The 24730-nt window shown below is 42.3% G+C and overlaps 1 protein-coding gene across 1 annotated transcript in view; it reads left to right on the forward strand.

Annotated features, from left to right (window-relative positions):
- The window catches only part of LOC109421009 (chitin deacetylase 1), a 65782-nt gene extending 48734 nt beyond the window's left edge, over positions 1-17048 (forward strand). Inside the window, exons 4-5 of the mRNA XM_019695495.3 lie at positions 15620-16614; positions 16684-17048. Coding sequence (XP_019551040.3) covers positions 15620-16614; positions 16684-16962 — 1274 coding nt within the window. The 3' untranslated portion in view covers positions 16963-17048. The remainder of the gene's footprint in view (positions 1-15619; positions 16615-16683) is intronic.
- Positions 17049-24730: the final 7682 nt, after the last annotated feature.

Genomic DNA, 24730 nt, shown 5'->3' on the forward strand with positions numbered 1-24730 from the left:
CCAAAACCAGCAGCTGTACCTGATTTGGAACCATCTGAATAAAAAACCTGAGCATTCTCAACATTCAGCAGCTTGCTCCGGAGAGCGGTTGCTGCGAATTTTGGTACCAACCAAACCGGAATATCGCGTAATGACTCATGGATGGAGGTATCGACCGTCAGAGAAAAAGAGTGAATTTCTATCGCGTAATCGAAATACTGCTGTGAGGGAGTTTCGCCCATTTCAATGGTAATTACATGTCGGTATGACGCGAGTATTTTACTTGAGGGGTTTATTTCAAACAGCTTGTCCAAAACACGTTCAACATCATTACTAGCACCGAAGCTTTGAATAACGAATCGACAACTTAACTCAAAAAATCTAAGCGAAAGCGGAGGGATTCCAGCTAGAACCTCTAACGACTGGATATGAGTAGACTGCATTAGCCCAAGAGAAATTCGGATGCAGCGATTCTGAAGCCTACATAACTTCAGCACGTGAGTCTTTGCCGCTTGATCGAATACAAAGCTGCCGTATTCTAACACAGATAGGATTGTAGTCTTGTATAGTGTCAACAGAAGCTTGGGGTGAGCACCCCACCAAGTACCCGTAATGGTTCTCAAAAAATTTACACGTTTTTGGCATTTTTTCAGTAAGTAATTGATGTGGGTTTTCCATGTCATTTTAGGATCATACCAAATCCCAAGATATTTAGTTTCGTGAACTAGTTTAACTTCTGAGCCGTAGAGGAAAACTTTCAAATTAGCTGGTGAACGTTTTCGTGAGAACACCATTAATTCTGTTTTTTCATTTGAGTACGAAAACCCGTGCGAGTCTCCCCAGATAACAAGATTATTAATCGATTGTTGAAGTGAAGTTTGCATAACTATCCTATCTTTTCCAGCTACCCAGATGACACTGTCATCGGCGTACTGAATGAGGTAACACTCGTCTACTATACAATTGTCCATATCATTAGTATATATGTTGAACAGGAATGGGCTCAGACATGAGCCTTGCGGTAAGCCAAAGTAGCTATCCCTAGAAATCTTAGCAACGTTGTTCAAGTAAAATGTCATTTTCTTTTTTGAGAGAAGATTTAGCAAAAAGTTCGATAAAAAGGTGGGAATTCCAATACTGTACAATTTAGAGCACAGCTTATCGATTATAACCGAATCATATGCTCCTGCGACATCCAGAAACACCGCGGCTAGTTCTTCTTTTTTGTTGAATGCAATTTGAACGTTCGTTGCTAAAAGTGCAAGACAGTCTCGTGTACCTCTTCCACGCCGGAAACCATATTGGGTTTTTGATAGGACACTGGATTTCTCGATCAAGGGTTCTAACCGATTCAAAATCATTTTTTCAAATAATTTTCTCGGGCAGGGCAACAAACAAATAGGACGATACGAATCTTCAGAGGATGGGTCTTTACTAGGTTTCAAAATACCAATAACTTTGACCTCGCGCCATTCATCTGGGCATACATTTTCGATTATGAAATTGTTAAATAAACTAAGTAAAAAAAGCTTCGCTTCTTCGGGGAGTTTCGCTAACACATTAAACTTTATGCCGTCCAATCCTGGGCATGAATTTTTCGATGATTCTAACGCAAATTCGAACTCTTCCATCGTGAATGGAGAAGAAATATTGTTCATGGAATGTTGAGAGTTGTCGACATCAAGATAAACGTTATCGGTAGAAACAAAATCGGGACAAATTTTCTTAGCAAATCGTGTCATCCATTCCTCGGAATAATTATCAACTGGAGTTGATGAGTAGCTACTATTTCTAAGCTTTCGAGCAGTCGACCATAATGTTGTCAAAGCAGTATCTTTATCCAGGGATTCAACAAAAGATCTCCAATACCCACGTTTTTTCTTTTTCGTAATTCTGACAAAAAGAGCTTCCAACCTTTTGTAGTCAATGTAATCCTTTTGAGATCCAGTTCGACGAAATTGTTTGAACATTTTTGATTTGGCCTGTAGCGCATCTGTGCATTCATCATCCCACCATATTGTTGGGGTTCGCTTGACTTGTTGAACGGTTGGTATAGGTTTTGTTTGGGAACTGCATAGGGCATCGACGACGCCGCGAGCAAATATAGAGTAATTTTGTTTGAGATTGTTTGCGTCCTGGATCCCGTTAACTAGTTGAGACACTTTAATCGAAAATGACCGCCAATTAACGTGTTTTGTTAAATCAAACATAACACACCTATCTTGCAGTATCTGACCTGATTTAGAATAATTTATCACAATTGGAAGATGATCACTGCCAAAAGGATCGTTTACGGTTTTCCAAGAGCAGTTTAGGGCGATTGATGACGTACATAACGAGAGATCTAAACAGGATGGATTGTTGATTTGATTGATACGAGTATAAGAGCCGTCGTTCAAAATGCTGAAGCGAAAATCATCTAGAATTTCCATAATGATCTTTGACCTTCCATCATCTCTACATGACCCCCATGCCATTCCATGCGCGTTGAAATCACCAAGGATCATGCAAGGTTCCGGAACCGAGTTTAGAATTTGTCGCAGTGGTTCAGCACTAAAGGGGCAATTCGGGGGAATGTACACCGAAAGAATGGAACACGTGAAATCTCTCATCTTAATGGAACAAGCAACCACCTCGATTGATCCTGCGTTTGGAACAGGAAGTGAATGAAATTCAATACCTCTACGAACGCCAATTAGAACACCTCCGTACGGTTCAGAACGATCTTTTCGAAGAATATGATACCCAGTGATATTAAGAAAATGAACATCTGTCAGCCATGTCTCACAAATACAAAAAACGTCAACCTCGAATTCTGCAAGCATTGCCTGCAACCCTGTTAATCTGCGAATGATACTTCTAGCATTCCACTGAAGAACGGAGAGAGTGCGTTTGGGGTTACTACTCTCCATTTTTACAACCGAAGAGTTCAATGAGCGGCGAGAGGAGGGGCAGGAGGGTCTTGAGAGCTTCCCAGATTTTTGACAATACAGGAGCAACGGATTCAACGAGTCCACACCACGTTGGATTGGCACCAAACAGACGACATAACGACTTTAATATTTCGGACACTGGATCGGCAGCGACCTCTGTCTGCTCTACCCTTCTGAATCCCGGCACATCTTTTGTAGGACGAAGCGAAGGAAAATGTTTTATCGATGAAGCGAAAGAGACTTGTTGATCAACTGATGGGGACTTGAAACCTGAATTAGTTTTACGTTTTCGCTGAGGTGGACGGTAGCTGCAGTGAGCTTGATTTTGAGGGTCATTCTCGGTTGAATCTGCCGCAGATTCATTTCCGAGTGGGGAGAACATGTTAGAAGTGGGGATTGGCGCGTGAACTGCATTCAGCAATTCTGCACGATTTGCTCTGCTGCGAGCCACCAATTTGTTCTTAGCCTGCTTCCTCACTTCTTGATACGCTTTGCACGTTGTGAGCAAGTCATGACTGCCTTTGCATAGAATACACGTGTTCGAGTTTGTAGGGCATTTCGCGGACTCGTGATCTTGACCACATTTGATGCACTTCACCTTGTTGGAACAAAACTTTTCGGTATGACCGAACGTATTGCAACGACTGCAGAGCATGACTTTCGGAGTATAAACCCGAACCGGAATAATCGCCTTACTGACATTGATAAAATCAGGAATCATGGTTCCTGCAAACGTTATTCTCAGAGCGCTAGAGTCCACCCTGCTGGATTTGTCGGAGCTTAATGTAGTGAGTCTTTCACAGTCGACCACAGGTACCGAAGGGAGAGCCCTATTATCGAATCCCCCCTCACCGTGCTGCATGACTACCTCTGGTGTAAGAGTTTCGTCATAAATGACCCCATCGACCTCTACGTCTTCACATGGAATGTACACCCTGTAAACACCCTCAAAGCGCTTCGTTTTGACAACTTCATTAGCCTCCTCTCGTTTTGAAAGGATGACCCTGACCTTGAAATCGTTGACCTTTTTGACTTCCTTGATGGAAGTGAACTTGCTGTATAACTCGGCTGAAATCAGCAACACTTTGAGCGGCACTGAAAGCTTGCGGAAGTTTACCACGAAAGGACCTTTAGCACCAATCGGGTATTGGCGGATCCGGGGAGATCTTGGCTGTGGGTCAGATTCATTTGTGCTACCATCTTCTTCTCCGTCCCCGTCCATTGTGACAATGGACGAGCGGAAGCAAGCAAATTTTGCCTACCACAAAACGCTTTTTTGTCTCACTGAGAATCGAACAATACTTAGCTTGAACAGATGCTTCTCCAACAATAGTTCGCTAACAATAAATCAACACACACTATAGACCGCGAGAGAAATTGAAAATACGTCTGCTTGCGATGACTGTTGAGCGAAGACTGTGGCGAAGACACCATCTCACTAAATAATCCGGTTCCTTAGATATGTGAAATTAAAAATTTGTTTACGCTCTAGCACCGCCAAGCGGTGGAATTTCGACTCATGTGTCCCATAATCTGTAAGTTCTTGATTACCAAAAAACTTTGCCCAAGACATACACACACACTCTAAGTAATCTGGGTCCTGAGATATATGAGAATGCAATTTAGTGTCACATATGCTTGTCTGTGATTTCTGTGATATCTAAGATAAGGATCCTGATTACTTAGAAAAGTGTTAATTGGTGTCTTCGGCAAAGTTGTTTGGCTTATCAAGGGCTTACAGATGATGGATCGTATGGTTTGAAATTCCACCACTAGGAATCGCTAGTGAGCATTCCAATTTTCATCACATTCTCAGGATTCTGATTATTCAGAAAGATGGATATTACCGTATATTTTTAGCAGATTAGGAGCTTTCATTTGAATTACCGTTTGATTTGAGTTCTTGCCTCTAGCCGGCGCTTGTTGCAAATAAGCAGAAGCTTGCAAAAAATTACTATTACCTCTGGAACCCCGTCAATACCTCTTTGAAACGTCTTGTAACCCTTCTAAAACGCCTTGAAATTTACCTCAAAGGCCACATGAAACGCCCTAAAACGCCTCTGAAACCTGCCTGAAACGCTCCGTTTGTTTTGCTATACTAACATACTTTTTGGCACATCATTTTTATCTTCAATTTGCTCTAACTTAGGGGTCATCCATTAAGTACGTCACGGTCCTAGGAGAGAGGGGAGTTTGCGAAAGTGTGACAAGCAATGTATTAAGTATAGAAAAATCCCGTACAAAGGGGGGAGGGGGGTGTCGAAAATACCCAATTTTAGCGTGACGTACTTAAGGACAAATGTCTTGATATCCCGCTTTAACAGTGCATCAAAACTTCAAACGCACAAATCTCACGAAGCAAGCTTCACACAACAAACCATTTTATTATTCTGTTCTTGCTCACTTGTAATAAGCTTAAAATAAAAAGATCAGGTGCGCTGGTTTTGTTTACGAAGAGATTTGTGCCCTCAAAACCGTGAGTAGGTGCCAAAGTCGGCCATTGTGGCGGCCATTTTGGGAATCCAACAAGTCTGTCCTTTATGGATGCTCCCTTAGTCAAATCTTAACCGATTTTAATTCTCTTGGCACGGTTGGATCTGTATTTTTCCCTAGTTTTGATGGTCCAAATATGGATTGGATTGGCCAAGGGATTCCGGAGATATTCCAGATTCCGTTGTGGTAATAGATTATCTCTAGAATTTGTCATTAGCTTGATGATTTTCGCATTATTTCTAGGCTATTTATCCTACAATAAATCGGTAAAATGTTTCGACAATATCCAGAAGCCTTCACGAACTCTCTGGGAACCACCTGGCTACGTTACAGATTTCAAGCCCCCAAGGAAGTGGCCAATTACCGACCTGAGCTAAACCCTAGCGTGCGACCTACCAAACTTCATGAATTTTCAGTGCCAGCTCGTTGGTGACCATTATAAAGATGACCTTTCTTGGTGGAACCACTTAACCATTTTTCGGACTAGAGGCCATGCCTCCAGGGAAGCGGCATCTCACCGACATGAAACAACCCCTAGTATGCGACCTAAAAACTTCTTCAATTTTCAGCGCCAGCTTGTCGGTGGAAATTACAAGTACAACTTTTCTATGTGAAACTACTTGCCCATGTTCCTGAAGTTCCTTCAAGAATTCTTTTAGATGTTGCTTCAGAAATTCCACTAAGGTTCCTTCCCGAAATTCTCTGAAAGTTCTTTCAAAAATATCACTGGAGGCTTCTTCAGTAATTCCTTTGGATGCTGCTCCAGAAATGTTTCTGGAAGTTCTTTCAGTAATTCTGGAAATTACTTCAAGAATTACTAAAGAACTTTCAGAGGAATTCCTGAAAAAAAACATTCATAGGAATTTGTCCAGAGGAATTCGTGAAGGTACTTCCAGAGTAATTCTTGAAGAAACTTCCAGTGAAATTCCTGAAGGAACTTCCAGAAGAGCTTGAAAGAACTTTTTGTGGAAATCCTGAAGAAATTTTATGATCAATTGGAGGGTTTTCAGAGGAATTCCTGAAGGAAGAAACATCCGGAGAAACTTCCTGATGAATTCCTGAAGGAACTTTGAGAGAAATGAAAAAAAACAGGAGAATTGCCGAAAGGACTCCCAGAAGAGTTTCTGAAGGAATTCTCAGAAGAATTCCTGAAGAAAACTCCAGAGAAATTCCCAAAGGAAATTCAAGAGGAAATTCCAGAAGAATTCCCGAAGGAAATTCCACAGCAATTCCTGGAGGACCTTCAGAGGAATTCTTGAAAGAACTTCTTGAGGAATTCCTGAAGAAATGTTGTGATCAATTCCTGAAGGGTTTTTCAGAGGAATTCCTGAAGGAACATCCGGAGAAACTTCCTGATGAATTCCTGAAGGAACTTAGATTCAGAAGATTTTCTGAAGGAACTCTCAGAGGAATTCCCGAAGAATACTCCAGAGGAATTCCCGAAGGAAATTCCAGAGGAATTTCCGAACGAAATTGCAGAGGAATTCCCGAAGGTAATTCCAGAGGAATTTCTGAAGGATATTCCAGAGGAAATTTCCAAGTTCCGGAAGAATTTTTGAAGAAAATTGCCGATAAATTCCCGAAAGAAAATTCCAGAGGAATTCTCGAAGGATATTACGTCCCTAAACCCCCTACACAAACGGAGAAACGATGTCCAAGTAACCAAAAGTTCGAGTAAGAGGGTTATTTGTAAGAGGTTGCTATTTTATAAAGTTTCAGTACTCGAAAGTTAGAAGTCAGACAGCCTTCTAAAGTAGCATCTGCCAAAACGTTTTAAGATATACTTCCAGAGTTTCTTCCACGTGTTCAGTCAAAGAAACCTTGAGATATTTCTCCAGAGGTACCTACAGAAGTTCATCCAGAGTTTCCTCCACAAATTCCTGCCGAGATTTCTCAAGGAAATCAGACATTCTTTAAGATATTGCTGCTACAACTTTTTCAGGAGTTTAGAAATCTTTTCCGAGAGTCCTCGGGAAATTTCTCCATAGATTCCTCTAGGATTTACAGGAATTACAGCAAAGAATTACAGCAGAGATTTCTACACCTAAGAATTCTTCCAAAGATTGGTCTAAACTATTCTCCAGAGAATGTTCAAAGTTTTACTCCAGAGATACACCCGTAGATTCAGCAGTTTTTTCGGAAGCTACCTCCCAAGCAACACACATGTTATATAAAAGTTACGGCAGCGCAAGTTTTGGTTGTATAGAAGTTTATTTTACGTTATTTCAACACAATGTTAGAATTACGTAAAATGAACTTCTATACAACCAAAACTTGCGCTGTCGTAACTCTATTATAACATGTGTGTTGCTTGGGCTACAAGCGTACCCCTAGTAATTGATCCAAGGTTTCCTCTTAACGTGGATGAATGTGGAGATACCTTCGAGATACGGAGTGATTCCAATACGGATTCATCAGATATATTCTACGAATCCTTCTCCAAACTTACATCCAGTAATTTTCCAGAGCTTTTTCCAATAACTTATTCAAAAACGGATCCAGAGATTCTTCTAGGAATACATGCATATACTCCTGCAGGTTCTTTTGACGGATCCGCTGACGAGTTAATCTGGGAATTGGCAGTCTTTTGGTCCGTTGTTTCGACACTGAGGTTTTGTGTCTTCTTCAGGGGTAACTTAAGACCAAAAATGAAAAACTAGTAACCTCTAAAGAAGACACACAGCTTCAGTATCAAAAAGCCGAGTATCGAAAAAGTTTTCTCTACACCTGCGGATTTATTTTTTTGGTCAGACATTCTTCCAGAAATAATTCATTCAGGGTTCTTCCTAGAGAGTTTTCAAGGAATTCCGCTACAAATTCCTCTGGAATTGCTATAATATTTTGTTCAGTGGTTTTGCAGGAATTTATGCGGAGATTCCACGAATCCAGGTTTTCCGGGCATTATTCCAGACATTCCACACGTATTCTCTGAATGAATTTGTTTTGGAATTCTTGGAGAAATTTCTAGAATTTCTAGAGAAATAGTGGTGAAATCATTAGAGACAATCCTGGAGGAATTTCTGGTGAGTTCTCTGTATGCATTTTCTGAAAAAAAACATCCTTCAGATAACATCTGGGAGAATACCTGGAGTAGTTTTAGGAAGATGTTTGAAGCATTTGTTAGAGGAAACACTAGAGAAGTTTATGGAGGAATATGGTGGAGTTCCATGGAAGAATCTCTGAATGAGTTCCTAGAAGAATTTCTGTAAAATAATAAAAGCATCTTGGAGGAATTCCTGGAAGAGTTTCTGAAGTAATCTCTTAACAAATTGCTAGAGCAACCAAGTGAAGAATTAGCCTTAGGTTAAAATACATAATACATAATAAAAACCAAGAGGCGAACCAGCCAAGGGCTGAAAGTCTCTATAACAAAGATGAATCAATCAATCAAATAATAGAAACCAAAAAAAAATTAGAGCAATCAGTGTAGAAATTGCTGGAGGAATCTCTTCAAGAATTCCTTAATTAATATCAAAAAGAATTCCTGGAAGAATTTCGGAAGTAACACATGGTAGTATTCTCGAAGCGATTCTTGGGGCATATTCTGAAGGAGCTAAAGGCAGAATTTATAGAGGATTTGTAATAGAATTCTTTGATAAATCTTTGGAGGAGATCCTAAAAAAACTTCGGAAAACCGGGCTGCTGAAGAAATACTCTGGTGGAATCTTTGTAGGAACTCCTGGAGATTTGTTTATGGAATGCCTCAAAGGATACCTGACCCGCTACATCAGATTGCTAGTCAATGAAAGGAAGGGGAAAGAAGTGATGATTACAATTGCTTGCCCACGGCAGATCGGGTGGCTAATATAGCTATAGAGGCTCTCTTGCAGATATAATTGACAAGGCCACCAAAGGTAAACTTATCGTTGACCATTAACCCCAAGTGTTAGACGAAGTTTTTGGAGGTACATTGGCCTGCTGCCCCGACTGCCGGATTGTTCACCACAGTCATTTTAGGCTTGTGGTGAGTTAAACCCAGTTTACTGGAGCGCGTGAACAATAGTAAAATCCACCTATTCGATCAATTCGCCGTAGATCTTTAGCGTAATAACGTCAGTAAACCTGCAATTTCCATCCCCAAGGGGAAATTCTGCATCAACACCTCGTTGTACATGTTAGTTATAGAATGACTGACCCGACCTTACGGAACACCTTAGGTAATATCTACGCACTGTCGACCTTCCTCGGTGTGGTGGACTTGTTCTCAATTTTACCTTGTTCAAAGTACCCGAATATCCCAAGCGTGCTGAACAACTATTGCTATTGCGAAGCCCTCGTGCGACGTGGAAATCATTTCCTGGACGGAAAACGACCGGTTGTACAGATGGCCACTAGTTTGGCCTTATCCGCTACCCAGTTTCCGATATCGAGAAGGATGCGGTATGGATTCGATAGTAGGGCGATGTACACTGTGGTGCATAATTGATCGGACAAACGCCGATTTTCATACAAAATGGCCAAATTTGAGATGCTGTAACTATGGTTTGCTTTGTTGGATTGAGCTCAATTTTTGACACGGAACTACAAATATGCTGAATTTTGTGTATACAAAGTATAAAATGTTTTCGTTCACAGGTCTGGGCGTGGCAAGGCGTTGAAAAAATTGCAAAAGTGATCGGACAGCGGCACGCGTGTAAATCAAAGGGGTACCGCTGGCCGATCACTTTTGCAATATTTTCAACGCCTTGCCACGCCCAGACCTGTGAACGAAAACATTTTATACTTTGTATACAAAAAATTCAGCATATTTGTAGTTCCGTGTCAAAAATTGAGCTCAATCCAACAAAGCAAACCATAGTTACAGCATCTTAAACTTGGCCATTTTGTATGAAAATCGGCGTTTGTCTGATCAATTATGCACCACAGTGTATGTAGGGGCTTCAGGGGCAAGATGGCCACCCTAAGCTTAGGCGCCTTGGGAGCATATATTTTCATTAGAATATGGCTATTTAACATTGATCCCCTTTGTTTCATGTCTTTTCTATCTTATTGACACAAAAAAGCATTTTATTTTGCACTACGAATGCAAAATAAATTCATTTGAAAAATGTTACTTTCGACATAGAATTTTTGCCATATGGGGCAAGATGGCCACCCCATCGGGGCAAGACGGCCACAGAGCTAAATTGTCACAATTAGTGTGCTTTAATCCCTAAGCAACGTTCAATAAACCAAGGTCGAATCATCCGCAACGCTTTGCCTACAGATGGTGTGGTATTTGCCAACATTTTCTTAATGATAATGTTTGAAATAAAACTGATAGAAATTTCTTTGGAAATGTTCTATGATTTGGTCTATTTTTTTTAGCAAACTTGTTTCTCTCGAAACGATTTATCTGCAGATACATTACTACTCTTTTCACGCATTATACTGTAATTCAACGTCTTGTAACGAACCCTCTTATGGCGGTTTTAGCTACGATTTTTAATCTCTGTACCAAAATATTCAATGAAACCAATCACCGTTCAAGAGCAAATAACTTCAAAGTTTTTCTGAGGTATCATCTACATCGTAGTTAATTTTAACAGCCCCAACTAATATGAAAAAGCTATTTTCTGTGGTTTTGCAGTATCTTTAAACATCAATAACAGTTTTGAGGCTGCTTTAGATTGATTTTTGGATGGCGACATAGGCCTTACCACAGGTGGCCATCTTGCCCCGAATGATTACGATACGTTTATTATTTCTTATATGGCATAATCAATTCAAAACATTGAAATTTTATTGTCCAGGATCAACAACAGTCACATATAGACACCATTAAAAATTTAAAATAATTTTTAAAACGATGTTATTTCATTACTAATCCTTAAAATCAGATGACCTGATACTATAAGAAAACACTGTTTTTGAACACTCAAACTTCAAACACTATTTTATAGTAGATTTTTCAAACAAATAGTAACTTTTTCGCTCATTATAAACATGAAGCATTGTTTATAATCACAACCCATGGAGAAAATATTTTTGTGTTGCAAATTAATGCTTAAAACACAGGGTGGCCATCTTGCCCCATATGGCCATCTTGCCCCACAACCCCCTACTTGACTCCGACTTTTTTGCCCAATACCTCTTGCGTTATTCAGCCACTTATGTTCTTCAGCACTAGCATCATCTATCCAGTCCTGGTGCATCGGATGCTTTTTATATCCGCACTTAGCGGTTAGAGGCGATTTTCGCCTCGCATGGCGCTCAGCACCTCGGTGTATTTATCCGCCTCAGTTTTGAAAACCAGCGCTTCGCTCCGTTCGCGCTTGCGGGCTGGTTTCACTTTTTTCAACTTCTTCTTTCCAACCGTAATCCAAGGGTCCTCCTTCCCTTGGTCTGGTTGGCCTCCGTTTCTCTTAGGATTAGCCTTTTGGGGCTTGGTTTCCCTGCCCCTTGCACGTTTCGCAACCGACTTGGAAGCCTGGTTACTCGCACTGTCCGTCCCTTTCTTCCTGATCCGCTTTCCGCCCGCCTCTGCCGGACGCTTATTGGGCAGCGTCACGTCAGCAAGTTTCGACCATGCAGCTCGAGCCGTAGGGCTGTTTGACCTCTACGCTACGGTTTCGACGAGCTGCATGGTTTCGTACTGCATCGTCACGTTGCCAACAAAGAGGAAACCGTCCGTTGGTGTGGACCGCTCCTCCCTGCTCGCATCAGCCGCACTCCGCTCCGCTCTTCGACACTCCTTCTTGGCCAGAGCCAGCGATTTTCGGAACTTCAGCAGGCCCTGTTTCAGGTCCTTGCTGATGGTAGTCCGTCCGCTCGTATAGCTGATCAGCTCGTCCAACTGTTCGGCAACTACCAACATCTTTAGTAATCCGCTCCTGTTGCGGTTCAGCGCCCGTGTGAGGTCCGCGCCTGTCATCTGCGCTTCTTCGACCGGTGCTTCACCTGTTGAACCTCCTGCCATCTGCTTGCTGATGGGTACACCAGCCTCTCGTTGTGGCGATCTCGCCAGTCCGCCTCGCGGGTTCAACGCCGTTCCCTTTGCCTCCCCACTCTCGATCACATTGCTGTTGTTTTTCATGGATTCAGTAGTCATTTCCGTTGGGTCCCCCTTAGAGCCGCTATCCTTCACTGCAAATGAAGTAGTCGCCAATGATCCTGATGGTTATCTATGCAAGCAAAACTGGGAAAAGGTCAGGAACGTATTTTAAGGTCACGCCACGGTTTAATGGAACGGAAGACAGCGCCGACATTGGTCCATCCGCCGTTTCAAGTCAGTGTCACTCGACCTTACTAAGAGGATAAAATACCGTCGCTACCAGCTCATTTGTGCATAGTTAAGCGTACATCATCTCAGTTATCAATTACAAAGGATGACCAGTGTACCATAATCAGGAACTTACTGGCATCGTTCCTGATGTGTCCGAGGCACTCCTAGTTGGGCTGTGACACTTTGGAAGCGGTGGCATGTCGCTTGAACAGAGTTGCTTCCGGATGTGTGGAATTTCTGAAGAGGACCAGCAGAGCCCACTGCTGGTCCCCCGCAACGCCTAGGCTTACTCCGCTTGAGCAGTTCGTATGTGCCGTTGCTCGGTCACTTCCCGGTGCCTGTACACCCAGGTAGTTAGCTTAGGAATCATAACTTACACACTTGCCACTATGAGGCCCTTCGGCTTATACGCACTCTCTAGCTTACCGCGGTAGCTGTCGACATGTATTTATTCCACATGGCTTCCAAAATGTTAACGGTACCTAGATGAAGGTGCAATCGCCTACTCTGATCACCACCTGCTTCTGCGAGTTCCATGAACATTAACGTTTTCTCTTTTTGGTGGCCAAGTAGCAAGGCATTTTTGTCTAGTAGAGACGCGAGGTTGGATAGTTTGGTCGTAAATCTTCAGCGTGATGCGTCAGCGATGTGGTCGATTAGCACCTCCATCGGGAACTTCAGCTCAACACTTCGTCCTGCATGGCCTTACATAACACTCTACCTAACGGAATTCCTGAGGTGATATGTACGCGCTACCAACCCTCCTCGGTGTGGTAGACAAGCTTTCGATTCTGAAAATCTATATGCGGACAGTTCATCATTGATTATCAGGTTCTGCCTCTTTCAAACGTCTTGATCGCGACGAACGCATCAATACGATAGGCACTCCTACCAGCTCCCACCACTCTTTTTCCAACGCATGCTACCAGTCGCTCCGACGTAAAAATTACGTCACTCACTGCTAGGTGACTGTCATCCAATTGGGTCAGGTCAATTGGTTAAGTAGTATTGCATAGTAATACAATCACAAAGTAGCTCGCTTGAGGAGATTTCGTAATTCGTCAAGTTCCTCATCGGAGGCCATCTCACTAGCTCAACCTCATGACCATGTTACAAAAGGAGGCCAGGGATTATTTTCTCCAGTATCACTGGTGGTAGTGTACTCACACACCAACAAATAATATTGGCTGTAGAACGCATGCCAATCACTGGAGAATGTTCTCTATTAGTCATCTCATTTCATATCCTGTGGACATCGACCTCGTAACCTGTAATGCTTCGTACCTATTCGTAAGGTGTAGATTTCGGCACGAATTCACGCTAGCCTGCTTCCTCTCACAGAAAATGTGAAGTTTAAGCGGAACGACACCGTTCAAACGTCAAAATTTTCTGTAACAGTAAGCAGGCCAACATAAATTCGTGCAGTTATCCATATTTCTTGACTATGTGAAATACATGTTGTTCCGGTCATTATTACTTCTAAGGTCTCCAAAATCCTTGGAATTTGGGTCTATTTTATCTATAAGCATAGTTGTGATGAACAAGTGCGGGTTGTAACTTTCCGAATTGCTTAAATATACTTTAGGCTAGTTACCTTCAATTTGGTTCTATAAACACAAAGTGTTCTCACAATTCTTTCAGTTGCAACTTTCGAATGCAATAAAAACGTTTACGTTGTTGTGGGAAAGAGTAAAAACGAGCTCAAGGTAACTAGCCTAAAGTTGACTGGCGATTCGAAAAATTACAACAATCCGGAAAGTTTAAGAAACACATTTAACATTGGTGGCTCCAGAGAGGAACTTGAAAGAAAGGAATAATAACGAGTATTTACACTAATAAGGATGGACAAGTTCGTTTCGCCGATATTGAAGAAGGAGACAAAATAATTCCTAAACGTCATGCATTTAGATTAGCTCTTCTTAGTATACAAGAAGACAGTGAAAATGTTTTAGACAAAGCCAACATCTCTGAAACAACGGATACTTAGCTAGGCTAGGCAAATTTTGTCTTGCATATATCGAAACCGGACAAATCATGATTTGAGTTTTCCAAACTGGGGCAACAGGAAGCAAATTGATGAAGACGAGATCAATAAGAAAAGGGCGAAACTACAGAAGGAAATACATAGAAGCATCAGATCATGAAGCACTCAAATTTACACGAATATTGTTGACGCCATCTCTTTCGCTGCAAACACTTCTTTTGTTTTTTCTTCTTTCAAGCTGCATGCGAACTAGGATCGTCTGGAATGATTGCATATGACTGAGCAGACCCTTGAGTCAACCTAAGAAGCTATTCATTGCTAGAAGTAGCTTCATGTATACCTCCTTCTTCAAAGTTGGTAACTACAGAAGAAACTATACAAATACTTATTAACGGAATGCGAAATTCCTCACTAAGGACCCTGCGTCATAGGTGATAATACAACGTTTCGTTAGACATTGTGGTATGCATTCCCACACATCAGATTACAAACATGGCTATGAACAAACTACATGAAATGAAGGCATCAGGACCTACAAGCAAAACTAATTTTCTATGAATGATTTCTCTATACACAACAGACTCATTATCCTTCTAACAAATAAATGAAATATGATGTTAACAGATCATCCAACAACTCCATGGAATATAGGCCTTTATATTTATCGACAATCGTAAACGGTACTTGTGCAGTTCTATGAAGGCCTGTAATGATCTGTGAAGTTATGTGAAGGTCCGCAAAAATCCACAAAAGTCATTTAAGATCCTTTATGGCCTATAAAACTTTGTAATGTAGCGATGCAAATCTGCGTAGATCTACGGTGGTTTGCGAAATTTCTAGAAGATTGGCGAAGATTTGGGAATAATTGCAGAAAGTAAACACATTTTGTAAAGGTCTAGGGTCTTTTAAGATCCACAAAGATCTGTTGAGATACACCCGGAGCGTAGTTGATCCGAATCACCGTTGTGACTGCAATCGTTACATTTATTGGATTCTAACTAAAGCAAAGCTCTCTTCCTTTTCCAGAGGCTCGTGTCCCGAAACCTCTGCTGGACGCTGCCCAATGCGAGGAACGATCTCAGCTGGGCTGCGGCGACGGCACGTGTCTACCGAACGAATACTTCTGTGATGGGTCCATCGATTGCCCTGATGGATCCGACGAAGGCTGGTGCGACGTCGAGAATGATCCAAATGCTGCCGATCCGTGTGACCTGTCGGTTTGCGAACTACCGGACTGTTTCTGTTCCAAGGATGGTACGATCATTCCGTCCAGGTTGGAGCGGACTCAGACACCGCAGATGATCGTCCTGACGTTCGACGATGCGATCAACTTCGAGAACTGGGAACTCTACACGCAGAAGATCTTCACCCCGAACCGGAAGAACCCTAACGGATGCCCTATGCGGGCGACGTTCTTCATCTCGCATCAGTACACCAACTATCAGCAGGTGCAGAAGATGTGGAACGACGGTCACGAGATTGCCATCCACTCGATCACCCACCGCGGTCCGGAAGAATGGTGGTCCCGGAATGCCACCATCGAGGACTGGTTCGACGAAATGGTCGGCCAGGCGAACATCATCAACAAATTCTCCAACGTCCGGATGGAGGAACTCCGTGGAATGCGGGTACCATTCCTACGGGTCGGTTGGAACCGTCAGTTCCTGATGATGAAGGAGTTCGGTTTCGTGTACGACTCCTCAATGGTGGCTCCGTTCTCCAACCCACCCCTGTGGCCGTATACCTTGGACTACAAGATGCCTCACGCGTGCAATGGGAACAATCAGTATTGTCCATCCCGGAGCTATCCGGGCATTTGGGAGATGGTGATGAATCAGCTGGAGGCTGGAGAGTATACGTGCGGAATGGTCGATAGCTGTCCACCGAACATGAACGGCGAGGACGTCTACAAGATGTTCGTGCACAACTTCAAGCGGCACTACCACACCAATCGGGCTCCGTACGGGTTGTACTTCCACTCGACGTGGTTCCGGAAGCAGGAATATTTGGAAGCATTCTTGGTAATATTTTAGTGTAATGTATTTTGAATTTGTAGGTTTATATCCTATGCGTTTCCCATATCCTTCCAGCGCTTCCTGGACGACATGCAGAAGCATCCGGACGTGTACTTCGTGACGAACATCCAGGCCATCGAGTGGATCCGCAATCCGACGCCGTTGAACCAACTGGGTCACTTTGACCCGTGGTACTGCCAACCGAAACAGCTTGACCCGAACGAGTTGGCGTGTAATTTGCCACGGACCTGTAAGCTGCACAGTCGAGTGCTGCAGCAGGATCGTTATCTGTTCACCTGCAACGAATGCCCCGCCCAGTATCCGTGGATACGAAATGAGTTTGGGTTGGACTGAGACGGGGAGGGGCCCGTACATATGTAGAAGATGATGCACCGACTGTGGTAACAGTATTGTTAATTATGCTTAATTTAATGCTTTAAGGGTCGATTTCTTCACCTCGGCTTAACCGGTAAGCCAGGCTTACCCATATAGTTAAACCTGGTTTAACGCTTAAGCCAGGGTGAAGAAATCGGCCCTAAGGGGCAGTGGGGGGAAAACGAGTACAAATTGATTGATACACATTGATGAGCTTTCGCTAAAAGGAAAACATGAAGTGTAGCATAACGTAGGCAGCTTTATTGGAATGTCGAACTTTAGACACCCATATCTTTGTCGGTCCTTGGCATTGTTCCTCTAGTGTTTCCGAAAGTTTAGGGTTCCCTGGTGCAGCCTGCCCAAACGCAGTCGTCTATGCAGTGCAGTTGCTGATCGCCATCTAATTTCTTGCTGAGTATTTCTCTAACAATTATTGTTGGTAGGGATGCTAATGCTCACCATATAATCTGGGGCAGCTCAGACATCAATTTGAGAGGCTCCAGTTTGATGGAATACTTAAGTAGTACAGATCTTGGATTACTTAACATAGGCAACCGCCCAACCTTCATGGTATCTGGTAGAGAGGAAGTGTTAGACATAACGCTTTGCTCTAGCAGAATTAGTCACGAGCTGACCAATTGGCATGTGTCGGATGAAGGATCTTTATCTGACCATCGCTACATCTTGTTTGAACATGTGAATGTTACTTCGCAAACTTTGCGTTTCAGGAATCCCCGGTCAACCAACTGGGATCTCTTTACCGATTTGGTTGCAGCCAAATTTCATGGATACTCACCATCAATTGACAATCCAAGTGATTTAGATGATGCCGTTGATACTACAACGGCCTTCATCATGGAAGCTTTTGAAGAAGCCTGCCCTCTGCGGTCTGTGAAGACCACAAGAGGAACCCCTTGGTGGAACTCCGATCTGGCGAAGCTCAGGAAACAATGTAGAAAGAGTTGGAACAGACGACGTTCGGCTGGATCGGAGGCTTTCAGGTCGGCTCGCAAGGCCTACCAGAAAGCTCTTCGGTCTGCTGAACGATCCGGCTGGAAAAACCTTTGTACAAATGTTTCCAGTCTGAGTGAAGCCAGTCGATTGAACAAAATCCTTGCAAAATCTAAGGATTTTCAAGTGAACGAACTTCGTTTGCCAAATGGTGATTTCACTTCCTCTGATGAGGAAGTTTTGGAATGTTTATTCAGTACACACTTTCCCGGATGTGTGGATATTACATCTTCGGATGAACCTGATGTCTTTTCTTGTAGTTATGATTCTTTAGCTTCGGCTCGGAGTATCATAACTTTAGAATCGATTGAATGGGCACTTAATAGCTTTGCTCCTTTCAAATCTCCTGGGTCAGATGGGATTTATCCTATTTTGCTTCAGAAGGGATTTGATCATTTCAAACATGTTTTGAAACAACTACTTGTTTGCAGTTTTGCTACAAGGTATATTCCCAAATCCTGGCGGGATATTACTGTGAAGTTTATTCCGAAAGTGGGTCGCGCGTCGTATGAAGAAGCAAAGAGCTTCAGACCTATCAGTTTGACCTTTTTTCTTCTGAAATGCTTAGAACGCATAGTCGATCATCATATCCGTGATGTTCATCTGGCCAATGTGCCTCTTCATGTGAACCAACATGCTTACCAATCTGGAAAGTCCACTGTGACTCTTTTACACAAAGTTGTTTACGATATCGAGAAGGCATTCGCTCAAAAGCAATCCTGCTTGGGTATTTTCTTAGATATCGAGGGTGCCTTTGACAACGTGCCTTTCGATGCCATATTGGAAGCCGCACGGGGTCATGGTATATCTCCAATGATTTCCAATTGGATTCACCAAATGCTCAAAAACCGACATCTCTTCTCGACATTGCGTCAAGCGGCGATTAGGAAATTGAGTGTTTGTGGATGCCCCCAAGGGGGAGTCTTATCACCACTTTTATGGAATCTCGTAGCAGATACGCTATTGAGGCAACTCAATAATAGCGGTTTTCCTACTTATGGTTTTGCCGACGACTACCTAACATTGTTAGTCGGTATGTGCATCAGCACCCTTTTCGACCTGATGCAAAACGCTCTTCAGGTAGTTGAGGGTTGGTGTCGCCAATATGGCCTTTCGGTAAATCCGAGTAAAACATCTATTGTTCTTTTCACGGAAAAGCGAAACCGTAATGGTGTTCGAACTTTACGTCTCTTTGATTCTGAAATCAATGTGACTGAACAGGTAAAGTACGTTGGAGTCATTCTTGATTCCAAGCTTTCCTGGACACCTCATGTTGAGTTCAGAATCAAGAAAGCTTGTATGGCCTTCGGGCAATGCCGGCGAACCTTTGGTACAACTTAGGGTCTAAAACCCAAGTATATCAAATGGATCTACACAACTATTGTTCGGCCAATATTGGCCTATGGATGTCTTGTGTGGTGGCAAAAGGGCGAAGTGAGAACGGTCCAATCAAAGTTAGGCCATCTCCAAAGGATGTGCTTAATGGCGATGTCTGGAGCGTTCTCTTCAACTCCCACGGCAGCGCTAGAAGTTCTCTTTGACGTTGCCCCACTACACATTCATCTCAAACAAGAAGCACTTTCTTGCACTTACCGCCTATGGGTACTCGGTTTACTAGAGGAAACTCCTGTGAACCGCAGTTCAACACACACCTCGTTGTTTCCACTTTTGGTGAATTGGGACAAAGTTGTCCTTGCTCCAAGTGATCTTACAATTGCTTGTAATTTTCCATATAGGACATTTTCCACGAAATTCCCTTCCCGGCCCGGGAAGACTGGACATCTGGTTATCTGGAGAGAAGTATTTCAGACGGCATCGTATGTTACACTGATGGCTCCCTTCTCGAAGGTCGAGCAGGTGCTGGTGTTTATTCTCGTGAGCTAAGGCTGTATCAGTCTTATTCACTTGGCAAACACTGCACCGTTTTTCAGGCTGAAATCTTTGCTCTATTGTGCGGAGTGCTATCAGCACTTCAGCAGCACGTAATGGGCAAAGTAATATACTTTTGTTCAGATAGCCAGGCTGCTATTAAAGCACTTGCTTCGGCCAACTCCAGGTCGAAGATAGTTATCGCTTGTCGAACTCAAATCGAGGAGCTGAATTCAGCAAACGCTGTTCACCTTGTATGGGTACCTGGCCATTCTTCCATCGCTGGAAATGAATTGGCTGATGAGTTAGCTCGCACTGGAGCATCACATGACTTCATTGGCCCTGAGCCAGCTATTTCGGTATCCAAGTATTGGGTGAAGCTTCAGATTGACACCTAGGCTGCCACTCAGCACAAACAATACTGGAATAGTTTGGAGTCATGTCGTCAAACAAAATTGTATTGTGCTGAGCCATCTCTAGGGGTGGCAAAGTATCTAACAAATCTGTCAAAGCAGAATTGCAGCATGCTGGTCAAAGCATTGACTGGCCACTGCCGACTCAGTTATCACATGGCGAATATTCAGCAAACTGATTCATTTGCATGTGATAGGCTGTGAATACGATTATGGAACTTCGTATCATTTAATATGTAACTGTCCAGTTTTTGCGCAATTGCGTTTCCGAGTACTCGGGAAACACTTATAAAGTGAAACTGACTTCAGAAACCTGAATCTTCAGGACGTTCTGTGTTCTTGACCCGCTGTGGTAAAGAGCTATAGGCTCTCTTTACGCTTTATGCATTATCACAGTGCCCTTCTCAGGGCGCTGTTCGAACCCATTGTGGCACGCTTATGCGTTATTACAGTGTCCTTTTCAGGACGCTATGTGAACCCATTGTGGTACGCTTTTGCGAGTATGACGATCCTATTCCCTTACCTGTCCTTTCCCATGTCCTATCCTTTTTCCTTCCCTTCTCCGTCAGGTAAATGATGAATAGGCTCGTGTTCATGGCGATGGCAAAAATTTCCCGAATGGAGGAGAACGTGCCTCTAGAGCCGACCTACTGATACCTGATACCTGATGCAGTGCAGTTGCTGATCTCCATCTGATTTCTTGCTGAGTATTTCTCTAACAATTATTTCTAGCGATATTCGAACTATGTGTCCAGCCCACTGAAGTATGCCGTATTTTGCACGTTTTACAACATTCGCTGCTTTGTAGGGGGACCCGGGGCAAGATGGTCACCTTAAGCATTTTGATCTGTTACTTGATAAAAACACCAGTAAATCGAACGTTTATCGAACGCAAAGTATAATGTAGGTTACTATCTACTAAATTAAATTGATATTGATATCATATCATGAAACTGCACAGAATATGATCATTTTTTTCGGTGCATTGAAAATAATGGGCCAGGGTAAGAAGGCCACTCTACCGAGGCAAAAAGGACACATACCAATTTATTCAGCATTCGTCAGTGAACGCCGTGCTGGGTGGCAACTCGCTTTACCGGCATGCCGGATTCGCTCACCGCTGTAATTTCCGCGATCCTGCTGGCGAATAGTCATTGCTTCCGGGTCGAGATCCACTTGTACTCGCGAACCATCCTCGACCGGCCACTCGAAATCACAACAACAACGGTTTAACAGTTGGATTCAAGATTATGTTCAAGCAAAGTGCGATTTAAAGAGTGACCCTTTTGCTCCGGATCGTCAATAGTGCATTAAAATGCATATTTTCACAAAAATGGTGGCACAGCCAGTAGTATTCTATTACAAATAATTGGAATTATTGTAAACTTGCTTCCAACATCGAAAACCCCAAATGAATATGAAATGCCCTTTGAAAATTCTTATTTTGTGCGATATCACTCTTATAATTTTTGACCAGATCCAAGATGCAGCAAACTTTTTAGCAATTTTTAGCTCAATTCAGGACTTTCAATACAAAATATGATGAATATTACATTATTTATAAGACTGTGGAGAATGTTCAGCAACCATCGATTAGGTCAGTATTATTACGTTTCATAGAGAAATCAAAGGGTGTCCTTCTTGCCCCGATGTCCTTTTTGTCCCGGTGTCCCCTACTCTTGATATTACTCATGTTAACTACACAGATACTAATATGTACTTGATACTTAATGGGCTACAACTCGTTGCGATGAATCTACGCCGAATGAAGCATTCGTCTCCACTGATCTCAATCATTGGCCAATCGCTTCCAGTCCCCTTATGTTTAGAGTCCTTTGCTAAACTGCAAAAGGCCAATGTGTGTGTGGACTTCCACAAAGCCGACGGCCTCTTCTTAATTTTCTGCTGAATATGGTTTCAGCTCGTAGTTCATGCGTAGTTCTCTCAACATTCAGGATTCATGGCCGCATAAAGCGACCGGAGTCTTAAACAGTGCGAATTTTGTCTTCCTTTGCAACCTATGAGACTTCAACTGAAATCAATAAAACGATGATAAATCGGCAAGCATTTCTCCCGAAATTTATACAGGGTGAACATCTGATCCGTCGTTGATCGGCTCTAACAAAAATTCGCCCGATATTTGCCGATGAAGGACTCCTCAATTGGCTTCAGCATGTTACACAGAGCTCCGGACAATATTTGGTGCGTTGAATTGAGAAGTGTCATTCCACTACAATTTGCGCATCCCAATAGATACACTTTCTTCTATAGAAGGCAAATGAGACCATCCAACCATCTAGCAGAAAGTTCTTCCTCTTATTACCATATCTTCAATATATTGATTGCGGTGTAACAGTTGATACAGCTGCTCACTACCGTGCTTGAGAGGCTCGGTCAGGAGTTCATCATTCTCAGCAGCCATGTTGTTCTTCAGTCCTCTATCCAAGCAACACACATGTCATATAACACTAACGGCAGCACAAGTTTTAATGGTATAGAAAGATATAGAAGTTATTTTGACGTAGTTCTAGCATTGTGTTACAATTACGTCAAATTATTATCTATACAACCAAAACTTGCGCTGCCTTAACTCTTATATAACATGTATGATGCTTGTGTAGTTTCTGTCTTACTTCGTCTAACTTTGGAAATTCCACAGCCTGTCCGTCGTCGACGGTTCGAATTCTGACTGCAGTCCTTCATTCCCGCCGGTCAACAATACCTAGGAATACTCTCTCCTCCTGAGAGCCACCATTGTTTATCTGTCGGCAAGTTTCCATCCCGGTCGTTGTACAAGACGGGAAAAGGCGGTCGTTGTACAAGACGGGAAAGGCGCCATTGACAGTTTCTAAAACCTCCGCATATCATTTTGTTCCATACTCTCTAGCGCCTGAGCAATCGCATTTTCCTTATGCTATCTTCTTTGTTTTTCAGCTATGTTTGCTTCCTAAATTTTGCTTTCTAATTTTCAATGCATAAAATCGAAAAAGAAAACGACGAAATGCGTTGAAAAGTTGTTGGATTGGTAACTCGCTGGTAGTGTCAAATCGACCAACTTTTCAGAGAAAAGCGTCCATTTGATTATTCAGATTTGGGGTGTGGCTTCGTTCCTTCATTAACGTGAATCAAGTATTCTACCAGTACCCGGGTAGACGACAACATCTAAATCATATCTCAAATTCAAAAAAATTCGAAGTCGTTCCCTCGATGTGTTTTAGATGTGTTATACAAAGATTTATTAATAACTCAAAGCAATAGTATATCAATTCTTGTCCTTGCTTTAAGGTGATACAGGACACCGTGTTATTTTTCCTATCTTCCCTCTCTTTCTAAAAAATTCCCTCGCGATTTTGAAGATGGTAATGTCAATTTCTATCGCTCTGAAAATGAATCACCATATGCAGCACTGCAAATGAGCATGCACAGTGATAAGTTTTTATCCCATTATATGAAGTAGATTCTGAGTTTACCATCTTGATAACATATTAATAGACCAATGGTGACTTCCCGTTCGCCCTTAATATCTGAAAATTTCTACTTAAGAAAAATAAATAATAATAACAGTTTTTGTTCTTCAGTAATTTGATTAGTAATAACTGAATATGTTATTCAATGGATTTTCCCACCTTCCCGGGTAACCATGGAAACCCCGGAAGATTGACGTTTGTGTGAAGATGATTCCAGTGTCGACGAAATACAATTCCCGGACAGGTATTGGCATATGCTGCGAAAAATTTGGAACCAATGCAATTTACAGAAGACGAAGCTGTGCCAAATCGATTCTGACATTTCCCGGAAAATCATTTTCCGGAAAGGCATTTTCCGGAAAACATTTCCCGGAAAACTGTTATCGCTATTCCCAGACTCATTTAGCAGCTATAATTTTAAAAGATAAAATTCGAAAGAAAACAAAAACAAAAGGATAATATCTGATAAAATGGTAGCAGTAACATTTTGCGCATAGTTTGTAACCAGTATACGATTGGTTAAAATTTTCCATACTATTTGCGAGCTCTATAGGCGGGTTGCAGATAAGTCAATATTAGAAATGAAAAAGTCGGCTCATCTTTCGACAACACTTTTGAAACCTACACATCAGACGAGAACAAAAAAAAACAAAAACAAAACGTTGAAATGAAAAAAAAATGACAGACGAAATGTCAAATTTTAAAAATGGGGAAGTCAAAACTTGAATTACTATTTCAAAGAAGAGTATACTGTTTTAAATTTATCTGAAGCACTCACCCTCTTATACCTTCTTATTGTTTCTCTCTAATGTTCTTTGCCTTTTTGATACTAAACCTATAAAACTGTAAATAACAAGAGGCCAACTTCAACTTTTGCCTAGCGACTTGGTGTGGCTTATTAGACCGAAAATACATTTGGCCACATTATTACTAAGTCAAATTGTCATATGGCTAGATTGAAACGTAAGCGATCGAAAAACAGGCCTC

The sequence above is a fragment of the Aedes albopictus genome, chromosome 2, assembly GCF_035046485.1.
Source record: "Aedes albopictus strain Foshan chromosome 2, AalbF5, whole genome shotgun sequence".
NCBI lineage: Eukaryota > Metazoa > Arthropoda > Insecta > Diptera > Culicidae > Aedes > Aedes albopictus.